The sequence below is a fragment of the Lissotriton helveticus genome, chromosome 3_1, assembly GCF_964261635.1.
Source record: "Lissotriton helveticus chromosome 3_1, aLisHel1.1, whole genome shotgun sequence".
Classification (NCBI taxonomy): domain Eukaryota; kingdom Metazoa; phylum Chordata; class Amphibia; order Caudata; family Salamandridae; genus Lissotriton; species Lissotriton helveticus.
Genome location: NC_136061.1, coordinates 990,967,007 through 990,980,894, shown reverse-complemented (window position 1 = coordinate 990,980,894; position 13,888 = coordinate 990,967,007). Strand labels below are relative to the sequence as shown.

The following is a 13,888-nucleotide window of genomic DNA, read 5'->3' as shown; positions in this document are numbered from 1 at the left end:
CGATCCGCCTGCCCCTTCAGGAGGACCTTCTGTCGCAGCAGCAGGGGACGGTCCTCCACCCGAACCTGTCCAGTCTCCACCTCCATGCTTGGAGATTGAGCAGCGATAGTTGAGGCCATTTGACTTGCCTCCTGAAGTCTGTGAAGTGATTCTGGCAGCCAGGCGTCCCTCCACAAAGTCGGTATACGCCTGCCGGTGGAACAGATTTGTGGCATGGTGCACAGCAAAGGCTGTGGATCCCCTTTCTGCCCCTCTTTCCGAGGTTCTCCTCTTCCTTCTTTCTCTTGCCCAGCAGGGCTCTGCTCTGGGCACGATCAAGGGCTACCTTTCTGCCCTTTCCGCCTTCTTAAGGCTACCTGATCAGCCATCTTTATTCAAGTCCCCTATTGTACTGAGATTCTTGAAAGGCATCACGCACATGTATCCTCCTGTTCCGTTCGTGATGCCTCAGTGGGACTTGAACCTGGTTCTGACATTCTTGATGTGTGCTCCCTTTGAGCCGCTTCATTCCTGTCCTCTCCGTCTTCTCACTTTAAAGACGGCCTTCCTGGTTGCCATCACCTCTGCCAGGAGAGTGAGTGAGCTCCAGGCCCTTTCTGTAAAACCTCCTTTCTTGTCCGTCCATCCTGACAAGGTGGTTCTTAGGACTAGGCCTTCTTTCCTGCCCAAAGTAGTTTCTGCTTTTCACATCGGGCAGTCCATCACCTTACCCTCCTTCTTCCCGCCTCCGTATCCTTCAAAGGATGAAGAGCGGCTCCATCGTCTGGACCCAAAACGTGCGCTTTCATATTATATGGATCGCACACGCCAATTCCGGGTGGATGACCAACTGTTTGTTGGCTACGTGGGTGAGAAGAAGGGAAGGGCGGTACAGAAACGAACCATCTCTCGGTGGGTCGTCCTGTGCATCAAAGCATGCTACTCTTTGGCTCGGAAGGAGCCTCCTGTTGGGCTGAGGGCCCATTCCACTCGGGCCACGGCAGCTACTACTGCCCTGGGCCGGGGAGTCCCTTTGCAGGACATTTGCCAGGCGGCTACATGGGCCTCGCTGCACACCTTTGCGAGGCATTACTGCCTGAACAGTCAAGTCCGGAGGGACGGCTTCTTTGGCCGTTCGGTCCTCCAGGATTTTCTGGTGTAGGTTTGTATTGGTTCGCAGACCCACCACCGGGGTTGGTATTGCTGGGGTATCTATTCTAAGGTAAGGAATCTAATACTAACCTGTTTCTTTCAGATGAACAAGTTACTTACCTTTGGTAACGATATATCTGTAAGAAACAGTAGTTAGTATTAGATTCCTTACCGCCCCACCCATCCTCCCCGTTCTGCGAACTGATACCTAGGGTTAAGGACATCCCTTTCAGGGCCCTAGTTTCAAATGGCACCAGTGTTAGTTCTCACATGGCTCTGCGTGTTCTGGCGCGGAAAAGCTGTGTGCAAAGAACTGACGTCAGCGCGCGGAGGCGGCATCTATATACTCCAGCGACGTCATCACGGCGCACGACGCCGAGCCGCAGGGGTCGCCTGCAGACGACAGGGGTACTGCTACGCAAAAGTTTCCGGATCCAGACTGACGCCTGGGGATATTCTAAGGTAAGGAATCTAATACTAACTACTGTTTCTTACAGATATATCGTTACCGAAGGTAAGTAACTTGTTCATCGAGGTGTCTGCACCCTCACACTACTTTCTTTGGGCCCCCACTTTAGGTATGGCGTGACACTGTAGCTGCATGCTTGATTGTATGGTTGTGAATGTTTCACAATATATACAGTGGGCTTTGTCTCCAGAGGAGTATTTCTATTTCTATCTCTCTCTCTCTCTCTCTCTCTCTCTCTCTCTCTCGGTCTCGCTCTCGCTCTCTCTCCTTGTCTCTCTCTCTCTCTCTCTCTCTCTCTCTCTCACTCACTCCCTCTCTCTCTCTCAATGCTTTTGGCTATTTGGTTGATCTTTCATTGCAATGTATGTCGGACAATCTTCATCCCAAAAGAACACTGAACCATCATAGATTAAAATATGTATCTCCATGTAGTAGTTACATTGCATAAAGAATTACATGTTTTTTGTTTTTTTTTTTCACTGCAGCAGGTTTTGTAATGTTCTATTCAGGCATCAAAACGCAAGCCAATGCTTGTTATGTTTGTAAACTGCTCACATGCTTGCTGCTTTCAGTCATAAGAGACTGGAGTAACTGTGTGACTAGAACCTGGTTTTGTACTAGTACTGTATCCCTGCCGAGAATTACTAGTTACATGAACTTGGCAGATCAACAGTAATGCAGACAACATTTAGCTTCTCATTCACCTGGCTATAGAAATGTGCTTGAAGGAATGATACTTAACCCCTCCATCCTAGACAAGAGGAAGGACAGCGGCTTCTGACTTGCTCGCTGACTACCAGGAGTGCCTACATTTTGCTAAAGCCACCGTTAGAGTGCATTGAATTATTCTCCAATGTGTCTCAGGAGTTATACTCGCTATAAGTAACTCCTTTACCTCCTGAGAGGCCAGCTCCTTCAGCATTGGTTACCCCAAGGGCTTATAGTAGATATCTATGAGACTCAAAGAAGTTGAATCTATGGAAGCCTGGGGATACTGTGGCATGGGAGTGAATATGGCGTCTGATCGTATCCGTGCCAGTGTCTCAAAGGAGATGTTCTCTGTCAATGGTCAGCAGACCCCAAGTTTTGCAGTCAGTTCTATCATCTCTGATATAAGTAAATGTTGACTGGCTTCTGCTCAGGTCCTTCTGGCTTGCAAGAGAAGGGCAATTACCCCCTTGCTGAAGATGACTGATCTGGAGCCTGCCACTCTGAAAAACTACAGACCTATTCTCATTCTCCCTGCAGGCTCTAAGGTAGGTGCGAATAATTTGCCAGCTGGTTCATTAGAGTCTTGGAAGATCACAGGATCCTCCTAGGCGGGCCTTTGCCCCTATGCAACAGCCCTAGCCACATTGGATGAGCTGTGCGCTACTAGAGATGAAGGCCTCAGAAAGGACCATTGCTCCTCGGCCTCAAAACGAACTTTGTCTTAGTGAATCATAAAATTCATATTGATCATCTCTCTACATGCAGTGATTCTGGTGGATTTGGGCCTAATGTGGTTTAAATCTTTCCTGAGATTCTTCACTAAACCGGTCTCTCTCTCTCTCCCTCTTTTTCAGTCAGCAGTATATTTGGTGACTTTCTTTATCACTCGGTAACCAGGTTCAATATTATACCTTTAAGCCGCTCTCCTAAAAGGATGGCTCTCAACTTTTGAGACTGGATCCGTCATCTCTTGTTCCATCAGTCATCTGATGATGAGTGCCTCAGCTATCTGAGGCAGGATGTGGACGGAACTCAAGTTAGATAGAGGACAGAGGGTACCTGCTGATAATGAGTTCTGGCTTTCCCAATTGAGACCGACCCTAATTCCTCGTAAAATATATTGCCGTGGTTTTTCACTGTGACCTTTCTTTTCAGACATAAATTCAAATCTTCTGGTTGTCCTGTTTCCTCCAGGGTCAGCTTCTATGTGAACTCCTGCACGATCTACCTGCACAATGAAAAGCAGAAGTGTTTGTGGCTTGCATGCTTTCGTGTCTTGGATACAGGAATGCACTGTATGTAGGAACGCTGGAAGCCTTGATCCAAAGGATGTAACCATTACAGGGCATAGTGGTGATGCCGGTGTTTGGCCTTGGTAATTCCACCGTGTGATCTCTGTATTAGCTCCCTGTCAAGTACAGGACTTTGTTTTGAAATTCTCAACTTTATTCCTCAATCATACTAAAAAACTGGACCCACCTTTTGGTTTGGTCTGCTGTTAGTGAACATACCATCCAGACTGCTGTGGTTTTCAGGAAAGATCAGATCACTCTATTGTACAGTCAATTGTGTACTCTAAGTCCCCACTGGGCTTTGATGCTCTGAGGTTCATGCAGTGATTGTTTACTTGTGAAATTGATAAATAATGAAAAAAACTGCCATAGCACTCAGTACTTAATTTGAGCAGGTGCTTCCAGGTGCTCAGCACCAGCACTTGTTTCACAGGGCCGGGGCTACAATTTCTGACCCTGCAGGTGGTGGTCTCAATACTAATTGTTCATCTTCAAAATAAAAAGAACATACATTGCATGGTGACTGGCTGGTAAATGTTCATAGACGGGCCAGCATACGCCTGTCCAGGCAGGCATCATTGTGTATCACCACGTTAGTGATGATGTCATTACATCACAAATCCAAGAAGTCATTGACAAACTATGGCTTGCATTCTATTCCCCGATTTTGCTGCACCCTGCCACTGCCTGAGCCTAAGCCTCCCATTGGAAAAATATAGCTGGGGTCTGGCTCATGACGGAGATGAGGCAAGGAAGCTGCGATAGCGCATTTGGTACTGGAGTGAGGGCTCTTGAGGGAGAATAAACGAAAGTGTGGACTTTCCACTTGCTGCGTAGCCAGAGTAGCATATCCTGCAGTCCTGCATTGCTGCGATCCTCAACGTGCTCGATGCGGCTGTGGACCAACACAACTTTTGTGCATCATGGCGTCACCTGTAGAATCTGTGCGCTGCACCGCAGCATGGTAATTGCTTAGCGTGCGTGAGTCCAGTAGGCACCTCAGCCATACTTACCGGCTTTGGCAGCATTACGGCTGGGGATAATGACTGTGCTGTAGCAGGCAGGGTCACAGCAAGATGAGAAATCGATGCCGTCACCATCTCTGGACCTACTAATTACAGGCAGCACTAGCAGTGACATCATCTGCTCTGCTCGAGGAGCCGTCTGTTCCGCAATAAAACCAGCCACACCGCACTGATTAATATATGCAAAAAAGCATTATCATTAGGTGTACATTTTGTTTTTGCACTCTGTGTAGGTAAGAACGTAAAACACGCCATCTTCCACTTCTTTAGGAATGACAACAGGAAAACGCAGAGTTCAAAATTGCAGGGACATGTACAGGCTGACGACAGGGGTCACAGGCAGCAGCAGTGTTATAGATGAGAGAGAGAGCAGGAGTAAAGATAAGAAAGAAACAAGAGGAGAGAGATAAGATATAGCGGAGTAGAAGAAAAGGAGAGCAAATCAGATACAAAGAGAAAGCAGCCATGATGTGAAGAAGAGAGCATTAGGAAGAGAGAAGATAGAATTATTCATCTTTTATTGGGAGATTTTCAAGGTTGGAGTAAACCTGAGGATGCAGCACTTTGTAATTGTGACAATAGCTCAATCCAAAATACCATGCATGTTATGTTCTTTTGCGGTTATTACTATGAAATTAGAAATAAGTATATATTACCGCTATTAAGAGGGAAGGGGTTTTTACAGGCTAAGCCTACTTTATTTTATTTACAACTGTTGGATAACCCCTGGAACATTTTTAATATTGCAAGTTTCCTTGTAGCGGCCGTCCGGGCGAAAAAATTAAGAAGTCAAACTACGATTGAACCATAAATTTCTCAGTTTTTAAATTGTAATCTTAAACTGCTCTGAATTTGTATTTTATTAGTAATCACTAATATTTGTATCATTTTAAATGTACTCTATGATGTGTTTGACTTGAATGTGTACTTTTATAATTTTAATTAATCGATTAAAGTGGTTTTGACTTGAAAGGATGTAGAGGGCAGGACAGAGGAAAAAAAGCAGACAAATGATAAAACAGGGACACAGCTAATCACAGCTAGAAGAGTGATAGTAAGGAGCCAAGATCGAGGGGAGAGAGAGCAGAGCATGGATAAAAGTGAAGAGGAAAAAGGGCATGGCTAGAATGAATAGAGGGCAAATCAGAAATACAGGGAATAAGGTAACACACCAGGTGTAACAAAGATGATAGAAAAGAATTAGAAAGGTGAGAGGATAGACTCTTAGAGCAGAGACGTAGGGGACAGACAACAAATCAAGGTTAGAAGATAGAGACTGAGGCAGTGAGAGTCTTGAAAGTGGGGCTCACCGGAGGAAGAAGTGAGCTGTGGCGCCCTTGGCAAATTTTTTAGCACCTGCACTTTTTTTTTTTTACAAATTAAGCACTGATAGCACTACTATGAAAGGGAATGTAGCATCCTTTTGATCGACCTTTTAAAGTGTGGATTTGTATATAGAATCACAAACTAAATGGCTACATAAAAACAAAGAACACCTTCCCTGCAAAAACATTTTAGACCACAAATCAATAAGGGCAGCAGTTGAGCATATTGTGAATGCTCTCTACTCCTGCTAATTCCTTAAAATCCTATATTCGGTATAAATAATTATAGAAAGTTTGGCAAAGTTCTATTTAATTAGAGAAGCATATTAACTATGCCATAGCTTCCTGTATAACAGTCCCTTTGTTGGGATAAAAAGTTTGGCAGAGAGGTGTGGGGTTCACTATTTGGGTAGTTTGACAAAGGGGCAGTTATTGCACCATTATTGTCGAAAGAATGACAAACCCCGTCTCCACTACATTTGCTACACGTTGTTACACCAAAGCAATAGACCGAATTCATGATATTTATCCTTAGGTTCAATGTATTAATCTTCATGCTTCCTAGAAAACCTAGTTTTGCACTCTGTTTTACAAATGTCCAACATTAGTTTTTTCTTAATTCTCCTTGGTTTTAATCCTAAGTACAAGGTATTCAGCAAGAATTACCGGTTTCAATGAATTGTCAGCATAATGTACAATACTGTGGTACCAATACAAAACCTGACTTTAGGCCAATCTTCAACAGGACTTTCTGGAGTACTCTTCCTCACTGTCTAAACATGTTTTGATCCAATTGTCCAGTGGAAGAGTTATCATAAAACTTAACGAGGGAGTTTGAGTACCCCGGCCATGCAGTTCATAAAGTACTCTAGTTCCACCTGTAAAAGTAATTGGGAAAATAAAAAAATGTAAATTAAGGCTGTTTTCTCCAAACCGTTTTTTCAGAACGCTTTGTAACATAAGATAATTCTTCATTGTTTTACTCATGTTCTTTAAATTGTTCAATAGGTGTTATTGATTTTGACTCCATCCACTCTAGCATTTATTGCTTATAACACAAGGGTATTATCGAGATGTCAGAGGATAAAAAAATTAAATTAAATTGCACAATAATCTGAAGGATGAAATCATAAATATTGAAGACTGAGTCAAGAAATTGTATCCATCTTTTAGCATTAGCCTTCATTAATGTAACTGGAAAACAGTTTAGGCCTTGTACATTAATGCCTTTGGATCATATACTTTGGGCCTCATTTTGACTCTAGTGGAAATCCCAGTTCATTTGCAAAAAGGGCTTTGTGGCAAAAACATCATCCAAAGTTTTGTGGCAATTAACACACATCCTTTTTTATTAAATTGTACCATAATCTAAAGTATGAAATCATAAATATTGAAGACGGGGTCAAGAAATGATATCCATGTTTTAGCATTAGCCTCATTAATATTATTGGAAAACTGTCTGGGCCTTGTACATTACAGCCTGTGGCACTTGGGATCATATACTTTCGGCCTCATTCAGATTCTTGTGGGAATCACGATTAATTTGCAAATAGGGATCGGTGCTAAAAACAACATCCGGAGATTTGTGGTAATTAGCGCATGTCTGCAGTTTTCTTAGGGAACACATGGTAACATTGGTATGAGGGAAAAGGGCAAAAAGTATTAATCAAGTGTGCAAACTACCATTCTGTGTGGTATTCTTTATTTAATGTACAGAACTCAGAATGAAGGGGTAGTATTGTATCCACTACATAGTGCACTGTGTTGCACATGTTTTTACCCGATTTAGCATTTATTCCCTCACAAAATATTTGGAAACTCCGAATGATAGCCTTTATAACTATTCCCTTGTGGTCTGGTGTGGTGCGCAGCTGTGTGCATGATCTATTTTTAAAAATTAAAACTATACCTAAAGTAAGACTATAGCTGCACCCATATGAGTATTACTATCTCATCTCATGCTGTTTGGTGTATTTTTTCACCTTTTGGGAAGTGCTTACATCTCAAAGGTACACTCGCTCGTGGAAATGTTTTACATTCAACTATTTATCTCTTATGAGCATTCTACACAGAAAGCACGCCATTTTTGCTACTTTTTCCCCTGCATTGCCAAAGCCAATAATGCTGGATTTAAAGAGCTAAACAAAATCTGTATGTTCAAAGCATGAAAATAGCAATTTTGTAAACGCCTGTGTTTACACCTCTTAGCATATTTAAGCCAGACCTATTTGTTTTCTAATGCTTGCTTCAACTGCTCGCTGTACAACCTTCCATTCCATTGACAGCCCCTTCACATTACGTTTGAGAGCCCTCCACGTAGATTCCCTCACCTTCAGGTATGAAGGTGGATTTGCATATTCATGCTGTTTACAGTAAGGCAATTTCTCTTGGTTCGATATCCCTTTATACAAGATAAAACCCATAGCTTTAGATGAAGAGTTGAACCGTGAGACAGACCTACCGTCTCATGGCCTTGTGCAGTGTGTGCCGTAGGAAGGAGGTGCTCAGTTATTTACATCAAAATCTAGACAATAATCTAAATCGGTTGGAAGAACATCAATCTAAAAAGAATAGTGTAACAGACAGGACAGTCTCACCTAATGTTTAATAGGGCCTAGATAAATTATCAGAAATATTCTTCCTTTTTGTTTTTCCGGCTCACATGGCTGCAAAACGTATGGACTTATGGCTCCCTATCACGCTTTACTGTGCCAATCGTCTGTTTCGCCCATTGCCTTCCCAGCAAGAAGTCCTTAAACCCCCTTAAATGCTCATTACATTCCATTTTTTCTTTATTGTACTATTTTTATACTCCTACTAGGTATTTCCATGTTTTTATAATGAATGTTTTTCCTTCCTTGTCTTCTTTTAACTCTATTGCCCGGATTTTTCTCTTGTTACTATTTATAACTTTATTGCTTGCACTGTTGGCCACAGTTTTCAATATTTTATACTTTTACTGTATTTTGTATTGACACCTTGTTTTTCTTTTTATATCAAATAAAATCTTTCTTGAACTTAAAAAGAAATATTCTTCCACTACGTGAATGTGCCTATACTAAAATACTAAGTGGTTTCAGCAATTAAAATATATATTGATGCCTACTTTTGTGATCATATTGATTTTTATTTACAGACTAGTGCCGGAGAGTGTTTTTTCAAGAATTACACAAGAGACTGCTCTTTACCTGAGACGCAGGATTCAAAGTTGAAAGATCTCATCTTATTTTTCTCAAAACGTGCTAAGATAAGTGTGGTAAGGACATCAGATTATATTTTGGCATGCTTATTTCCTATTGTGAAAGCAACATTTATATTTTAGACACACACACACACATAGAAAAGCATCGTTTAGTATCCTATAAAGTGTTCCTTCAACAGGCAGCAGTGCTTTCAGGTTTTGCTTGCATATGGTTGGGCTTGAAATGGGAGTGTGATTTCATTGTCTATTTTGTGTCTAACATGTTCAGATTCAATTACAAGATGGACCTTTGCATTTTAGGAGGTTCTCGTGCACATTGCATGCCAAATACACCAATTTAGTTGTCTACAGTCTATAAAGTAGTTGTGTCCGGTCAATGTATGCTACTTTATTTACCTCTACGCATGAAACACCTAAGACAAAATGGTGAAATCAAAATGTCACATGAAATAACAAAGAGAACCATTTAACAACAGTTCCATAAAATATATAGCCCATCCAGTGGAAACTGGTTTTCCTTTATTACTTTCGATTAGTAGAGGCTCAATAGGTTACGTTAATGTGCTATTTACCATTAGCATTTGATTGTTGTTTACATACATTAGGTCTGATATAAGTTTGTTCTTTCATGGTATCATAATTATTAAGGCATTTATTTGCCTTACATTTTTTTTATTTCGGTTTTATCATGGTTTCCTTTTGTACTTTATTTCCTAAATGTGTCCTGTTCCTTTTCACACTTTGTGGGATCACTCTTCATCACAGTTGCCTGCTTCGTTTGACACCTCTACAAGTACTACAACGAATGACTTGCATAGATTATACACTTAAAAGTCAAGTGCTTAGTAGCAACTGTCTTTTCCTGCTTCCATTTTTCTGGGACCCATCAAAGCAGGGGCAGCCAGCACAGATCTGGTGTGGTGGGGGCGAGGGAGAAAAGGGGTGTAAAAAAAGCAACAGACACTTAACTCCTCGTTGCTCTCTCCCACACCATCTCTCCTCTACATCAGCTGAACAGGAACCAGCCTGGCTCCCTGAGCCAATCACAACGCTGCAAAGCAGCATTGTGATTAGCTCTCCTAAGCCAATCCCCACGCTGCAAGCCAGCGTGGTGATTGGTCTGAGCGCCGTAGTTCGGCGCTCAAACATGGACTGGGGGCCTGGACATGTTCTCCACCCAGGCTGTAATGCAACCTGGGTGGAGAACATGCAGAGTACGCATGACTGTTTATCCGGGCCGAGATGGCCAGCCAAAGAGTCATGCGCTTCAACGTGCCCACCACTCCGCCCTGCCCTGTGAGCAGAGCAGCCCTGCCCTGCCTCTATGCTGCCACAGCAGGAACAAGTAAAATGAAAATAACATCAAGTTATTACCATTTTATTTTTCCTTTCTTTTACTGCTGCAAAGCAGTGAGGCGAAGCTCCTCCTCCTTAGCGCAGAAGCCGCCATTGGTTATCTGCTGTACGACATTAAAACTTGGATTCATTTATGAACTCTGAGTATTAAAAACGTTAAGGCAATGCATGTCAGCAATTTAGTTCCTCTTTTATTTTACTTAATCTTGTCTCCCTCCAGAGTCAGCTATTTAATCATGTTGCTTTTCCTTATGTATTTTTTACGAACATACTTTGAGCTGTGCAGGTGTTTGAGGGGCTTTGACTGAGAGCTCTGACCCTGAAGCCAGAGAAAAGTCCTGTCAGTGGGTTGGCCTCTGCAGAGCACACAAAACAATGGTCATGTATTCCAGTTGTAATTGCAATTTTGTGAAAATGTGTGTGAAGGGGGTGCACAGATGGCAAATATTTACAGGGCAAAAGCAAAAGTACAATAAATTGCTTAAATGTGAGTGAGTGCAGTGTATGTTTGGATGTGGTGAAGTGAGGGAGAGGCAAGGAAGGGCATTTGGGGAAGAGTGAAAAGAGGGTGCTGAAGAAGGAGAGGTGGCTGAAGATGTGCAGATATTTATTTCTATTCTTTCTTCTGGAAGAGGATCCAGCCTGGACCCCATGTTAGTCCATTAAGCTTGCCCCCGTCGCTCTCTACATAAAAGTCATACCAAACTTTTACGCCCACCACTTTCAAATGTCACCAGCTGCCATTGCAGCCTTTTGTAAGCAAATATCTCGTCTTTGCCCTTGACTCTGATATTAATATCAAGTTCACAAGCGAACAAGAACACTGGATTGCTTGTCTTTTGCATCCATTTCACAGGTGAACAAATGCTGCATCTGCACTTCTAACGGAGCAAGCGATGTGCAGCCAGAGCCTGAGGTGTCAAAGTGGGGGAAGTTAGGGTGGTAAGGGGTCTCAGAACAATATATATAACAGAAGATTACTATTCAAACACTTATAATTACAGAGGCCAAGGCACCAAAATACATGTGCATGCATTCACTTGTACATGTGACAAATGGGAAAGGGTGCAATCTCTGCCTGTGAATGACAGATGGCTGCTCTCACGCAGGGAGGGAGACTCCAATGCCCCAAACCATGACAGTGTCACTGTCCTATAGAAAATACTGCCATAGACTACAATGATTCCTTATGAAGGGCTTTAGATCAGTAAACCGTGCGCCCTGCATCCCAGTTCAGAAAGTTGATTTACTGCCTGGCTTCCGTCTCCTGATTCAGAGAGAGGCGGAGCAGGCAGCCCAGACTTTAATACATCGATTTGTTTAGAGATAGGATTGTATCTCTAAAAAATTGATCTATTCAATATTTGTACAGGAATGTGAAGGAAATAATTTCAGGGGGGCGCAGCCCCAGAGCCCATTTTGAGAATTTGCCATATCTTGCTATAAACATTTTCTTTCTTTCTGCAATAATCAAGCTTAGCAACTGCCATGCAGTTACGTGGTGATGTGTTAATAACATACCACTCAAAAACAGAGGTTTTGCTCACCCTTTCTAAATTGTAACAGTGGTAAACCATCCTTTGGCCTTAAGATGTTGACCCTGCCATTCCTGTCCCTACCAATGTTGAGGAAAGTGGGCTTCTTTCTGAATTTACCTTTGTCTCTACTTTCAAGCCAGTAAGTTTGAGAGCACCTGTTTTTTCATCTTAGGACCCTGAAAATTTGTTTCTGGATTCTTCTTCTCATTTGCCAGTTCTGAATGCTTTTATCCAGTACAGATTGGATTACGGAAATTCATTCTGTTGCGCCTCAACTACAAAACTGTTTCAATGCCTACACCTTGTGCAAAATGCTGAAGCTCATCTCGTCATATTCTGCCCCAGATGTGATCACAACCCAGATACTGAGGTCCTCCACTGGCTACCCATCCACAGCAGTCATTTTTAAACATATGACCATTATCTACCAGAATGCTCTTGTCCTCTTAGTTTTCTTTGTGTAGACCCACGTCTATGTTCTCTTGACCGTTTCCTTCGTTTTCCCTTGGTTCTGTTAAGCTCTGGGAATTCATGCCCCTGTATTTACACTCTTAATCTCACCTACCTTTTATTTTTTTGAAAATTGCTGATAACATGGCTTTTTAATGAGTAATCGTTAACATTCAGCTCACAGTGGTTTAAACTTATGTTTTAATATTTTGCCCAAATAAACTTGTGCATGTGTGCGCTTACAAAAGAATGTAACGTAACCAAAGTACAATTACTTTTTCTATTCTTAATATGAATGTTGTAATTGAAGAGACATTTTTGAGTGACCTTTGTCTAGATATTTATTGTATCAATACTTTTACCATGATAATAGAATTTGTCAAACTGTTGTTTTCGACCCACCTAAGGTAAGCCTTTCCAAATTCATACATCTGATATTCTACTACTAAATATGATATTGATACTTTTGATTATGACATTTCTTGATTACTTTTAAATCATTCATGCATCCTTTTCCTTCACCCTATCTCTTAACATGGCATGCATTTTCTTTTTTTAAACTTTTTATTGTATTCCCAAAAAGCAAAACCTACACATCAGAGTGTCAACGTTGGTACAGAAAACACGTTACGTAAATCTGTCCGAGCAAAAGAATAGCAGAGGTCAAACTGTACAAATAGTTATGCATTAATGAAATATCGTCAGACATGCACAAAATACAGTATGTCGTAATGCAATAGCATATATCAAATGCATGATAGATCATCAAGGGACATCTCATGGCTGATTGCTCTGAAGGAAAACACAAAACAAAGGAATTTGAGTCATTTACATGCAAACTTAAAAGGATCGAAACAAGTGGGGTAAGTATAGGTCGACATTCGCTACAGGGAGGGCATGAGGAGGGATAGCGTTACCTTATGCAAGGAAAGGAGGCATGGTATTCTTCCCCTGCTGTCCTGGTCTAATATAGTGATATGAGGGGCAAAGGCCAACTTTAGTCAAAAAGCTGGAGCATCCAGAGTTTTACGGGGCTGAAGCAGGTAAATTCTATACACATAAGATAGTGAATTACGGGCTTTCACAGGTGTTGGAATTTTGTCTCTGTCCTAGCTATATATGTGATATCAGTTTCTTTGCTAGGATGTGCCAGACGCGACCAAACCACTGCGTCATTGAGGGAGTGGTTGCCTATTTCCACATGAGTGTGATAAGTTGTCACTCTGCTAGGAAAAGGTAGCTGATAAGCTCCCAGTCTGCATGCGTCATCGCGACTAGGGTCGGTGGTCTAATGCCCAAAATGTATGTAATGTAAGAGGCTGTGAGCGGGTAGTCCACTGTGTCTTATCTGTTCCAGAATCTCTTTCCAATAAGTAGTAATTACTTTAC

The 13,888-nt window shown here is 42.0% G+C and overlaps 1 protein-coding gene across 2 annotated transcripts in view; it reads left to right on the top strand.

Annotated features, from left to right (window-relative positions):
* ITGA4 (integrin subunit alpha 4) overlaps positions 1-13,888 on the top strand; it is a 628,337-nt gene that overhangs the window by 581,321 nt on the left and 33,128 nt on the right. For both annotated transcript variants that reach the window (XM_078681473.1, XM_078681474.1), the window contains one exon: positions 9,090-9,209. In XM_078681473.1, coding sequence (XP_078537599.1) covers positions 9,090-9,209 — 120 coding nt within the window. The remainder of the gene's footprint in view (positions 1-9,089; positions 9,210-13,888) is intronic.